The 4,411-nt window shown below is 36.0% G+C and overlaps 1 protein-coding gene across 8 annotated transcripts in view; it reads left to right on the forward strand.

Annotated features, from left to right (window-relative positions):
- The window catches only part of mvda (mevalonate (diphospho) decarboxylase a), a 44,815-nt gene extending 41,228 nt beyond the window's left edge, over positions 1 to 3,587 (forward strand). For 6 of the 8 annotated variants that reach the window (XM_043706752.1, XM_043706756.1, XM_043706753.1 and 3 more), the window contains one exon: positions 990 to 3,587. In XM_043706752.1, the coding sequence (XP_043562687.1) occupies positions 990 to 1,064 (75 nt within the window). In that variant the 3' untranslated portion in view covers positions 1,065 to 3,587. The remainder of the gene's footprint in view (positions 1 to 989) is intronic. The other 2 variants (XM_043706761.1, XM_043706758.1) reach the window with 1 other exon arrangement.
- Positions 3,588 to 4,411: the final 824 nt, after the last annotated feature.

A 4,411-nucleotide genomic window follows, 5' to 3' on the forward strand; every position in this document is an offset into this window, starting at 1 on the left:
GAATCCAAAGGATTTTTACAAATACACTAAGAACAAAAGGGTAACAAGGGAGAGAATAGGGCCCCTCAAAGATCAGTTAGGCGGCCTTTGTGTGGAGCTGCAGGAGATAGGAGAGATACTAAACGAGTATTTTGCATCAATGTTTACTGTGGAAAAGGATTGGAAGATAAAGAATTTAGGGAAATAGATGGTGACATCTTGAAAAATGTCCATATTACAGAGGAGGAAGTGCTGTATGTCTTGAAACGCATAAAAGTGGATAAATCCCCAGGACCTGATCAGGTGTACACTAGAACTCTGGGAAGCTATGGAAGCGATCATTGGGCCCCTTGCTGAGATATTTGTATCATCAATAGTCACAGGTCAGGTGCTGGAAGACTGCAGATTGGCTAACATGGGGCCACTGTTTAAGAAAGGTGGTAAGGACAAACCAGGGAACTATAGACCGATGGGCCTGATGTCTATGGTGGGCAAGTTGTTGCAGGGAATCGTGAGGGACAGGAGTTACATGCATTTGGAAAGTCAAGGATTGATTAGGGATAGTCAACATGGCTTTGTGCATGGGAAATCATGACTCACAAACTTGATTAAGTTTTTTGAAAAAGTAACAACGAGGATTGATGAGGGCAGAGTGGTAGACATCATCTATATGGACTTCAGTAAGGCGTTTGACAAAGCTCCCCATGGGAGACTGGTTAGCAAGCTTAGATCTCATGGAATACAATGAGAACAAGCCACTTGGATTGGATACATTAACGTACATTAATGCAACTAGTTAAACTGGATGATGTTAGAATTACATTTAGTTTGCTTTTCCTGGGGGATTGGAAGGAATTTAGGTGCTTTTTCTGTTCTTGGATTGTGTTTGTTTACCTCCCTTTAGAGAGAGCTCCTTGATAGTGCAGGGAATTTTTCATTTAGTTTTATTCCACACTTTGTTCTGTTGAGAATTGAGCATTTTTTTAAAAAGTCTGTTTTCCTTTCCAAAGGTAGGGCCGGGGCCACAGTTGATACAAGATGCCAACCTTCACCTACTTGGAGAGGATGGATTTCCCAAGCAATAGAGTCTAAAAGAAACCTTTCTGCAGTTAGAGGGAGAGCTGTAAGATCTTTACATTGATTGTCATAAACGTGGCATTTTTTATCTGAGTTATATTGCACATGCAGACCACTTCTGGTTTCAGTTTGTATCAGCAAAGGTTCATGTTTTCAACTTTTGGTACATAACGTGCCTGAATTCGGAAGAAAGAACTAAAGCCTGTAAATGTAGAAATCTGAAAAATAGTATGAAGTTTGTTGTCTGTCTATTTCATGTTACTCCCTCTATATCTAACCTAATAATACAATTTCAAACTTATTCCTGGATCTTGGCTTAGTTAATAGTATAGTTTAGTGTGTAAAAGGGGAAAAAAAACCTACACTGTATAGTAATGTAATATATTGCTAGTATTTATTCATTAACTTTGATCTTTTATTCAATATAGTTTAATGTAATTTAGTTTCTAATGAAATTCCATTTGAATTTCCATATCAAAAACTCAGTGCTATTTACATTTAGTTTTGAATCTGTAGTTTATAAACATTGACAAACAAGGTGCTGCATCCATGTGTAAATCACGAACAAAATTGTTTAGAAGTATGTGGAAGTTCTCTGAAATTTTACTGAACTAATATACAGAATATCATCTTTTGTATATTTGAATGCATGCCATTGATATCAATAGTGGATACCAAATGCAGATAGGATTTGCATCTTTGAATTGTAAATACCATAGATTTGTATTTTCTTTTGAACGTTGTCACTCAAACTTGCTCTAATCCATTAAATTAATGAGTACATTTCCTCAAATATAGGATCCATTCCAAGTTAAGTATCATTCAACAAATAAGAAGAGTAGGACATTTGTTCCCTCAAGTCAGCCACTTTATTTTATAACTGATCTGCCAAGGTCTCACTCCTCTTGCATGTAAGCTTCTTACAGCTATCCATTCCTATTTTTCAAACATCTAGCCAGCTCCTCTTAAAATACTTCCAGTGATCTAACCTCCAGAACACACTTAGGTGGAGGATTCCTGACATTCATTAACCTTCAGGAGAAGAAATTCCTTTTCATCTCCATTTTAAATGAGTGTTCCCATATTCTGTAACCATGTCCCCTATTTTGATATTCCTGTATGAGTGGAAACATCACCTCATCATTTACACAGTCAGGACCCGTCAAAATCTTATGTTTTTATAAGATCATCCCTCATTCTTCTAAATGCTAATGAATAAAGGCCTAAGTCATTCTTCATAAGTTTCTCAGGAAATAGCCTAGTGAATCTTTTTGAACAACCTCCAAAGCTAGTATATAATTTGAGTACAGACTGTATACAGTATTTCGTGTGTGACTGGCCTTACCAACAGCCTGCACAGTAACAATTTGTAACAAGACTTCCTTATTTTTAAACTCCTTAACAATAAAGGCCAAAATTCCCATTGCCTTTTTAATTACTTGCTGCACCTGCATACTAACTTTGTGTTTAATCTTAGAAATTCAGATAATGAGAAAACATTAAGATGAGCATTTTATATTTTTCACATGGGATAACCAGATACTTCCAGAACATAAAAGCTAGTTGAAAATAAAAAGATGATGATGTGGTTGGTCCAGACTAAATAATATGAGTGCTCATGGAAGAGCTGTGTTACAACCTGTGTTAGCTTGTTGTGGGAGTGGGAGTATATAATTCATTTGCAATGTTTTAGATTCTAGTTTGGGAATTGGAAATCTCTCCACAGTTTTACTGTGTATTGACTTAATTTTTATGCATTTTGAATGACCTCCTTTCTAATTATGGTGTTGTACAAGTTGCTTGTACATTTAATCCTCTCTTTACTATCAGTCATCCTGATCTCCGAGGTTTGACCTTGTCACTTTGAGCTTGCAGGGATTGGGGACGAATTGGGATGACAGAGTCAATGGAATTTGGTACTGTGCCATCATGCCATTTGTGGATAGTCGAATTCCTCCACTTTGTGTATAGGTGATTTCAGATTTATAACTGAGGATTCATGATGATGAACTCAGATTTTCACTTCAATTGGTGTACATTAACTGCATATTATCCTGTTGCACCTCGTACTAATTTCTCCAATTTTTCTGTGATTCTGTGTTTCCTTTTGTTGTTGTGTGATTCTACGACACCTTTACATGTATCTGTTATGTCCCAAACATTATGTAAATTTTGATAAAATGTAGGAGATGCAGACACTGAATGCAGCTGAATTGAATAAATTCTTGTTAAATTACTTTTTATAAACTACCACAGCTTGATTAATGTGTTAATGACTTAATTTTTTTAACATATATTCACTCTCTTCACATACACTGTATATTGATTCCTTTTACATTAGTGTTCTTGTTAATGTCATGAAGAATTCAAGACACAAAGCTATGACGAAAGGCCTTTTTGAGACGTGCTTTTAAGATGTCTAATATTTTAAGTGAAAACCGTGCTATGTGTGAGATTTTCTTGAAAAATAAACTGTTACTTATAATCTATGTACATGAATTTTATTTTATTAAACTGTTTTCATATTCTTATCAGCCTGGATTTTTAGCTTCCGCCAACAAATATCTCTTGAATCCTAAGATCTAACAGTCTGTCTATCATCAGCACTATATAATCAGAAAAGTAAGCATCCAGAATATGTAACATCTGAGAAATTGATGATGATGGGAGCACATTAAATAGATTACAACCTGAAAACTAAAAAATGTCAGCCAATGAATTAACATGCACACACAGCAATAAACATGGCCACAATGGGAGAACCTGAATTATTTGAAATGTACATATATGCAATTTTGTCTTATGGTTTCCAATTTGTTATTTTCCTGATTAAGGTCATCTGTTTTACACCCTGCCTAATTTTCTTTTCAGTTGAGATCCTTAGAAGGAATGTATATTTGCTTATCTAGCAATACCCATTTTTGAATTAGTGCTGAAGGTGAATTTCACTCTCTTGTAATTTTCAATGTCATTTGTTTTTATGTTTTAAAAGACCAGAATATAGGGCCAGTTACCAAATTAAAGCTAAGCATTAATGTCATACCCACTTATAACTACAAAAATAGCTTTCAAATGAATTCTTAGGATCCATTCAGTTGCACAATGCTCACTGTGAGACTTCAGCCAATAAGGAGCACCACAGAGAGGCGGTGGTTTGCACCCTGGTTTGCCCCTCGGTGACAGGGATTTCAGTTTGAGACCAATCATGGGTGACTGTGGAGTCTGCACATTTCCCTGGGTCTATGTGGGCTTCCAACAACTGCAGTTTCTTCCAACATTCCAAAGATGTGCAGGTCAGGTGTTTTGATGATGTTACATTGCCCATAGTGTCCATGGATCTGCAGGCTAGTGGTTA

This window comes from Chiloscyllium plagiosum, chromosome 17 (genome assembly GCF_004010195.1).
Source record: "Chiloscyllium plagiosum isolate BGI_BamShark_2017 chromosome 17, ASM401019v2, whole genome shotgun sequence".
Taxonomy (NCBI): Eukaryota; Metazoa; Chordata; class Chondrichthyes; order Orectolobiformes; family Hemiscylliidae; genus Chiloscyllium; species Chiloscyllium plagiosum.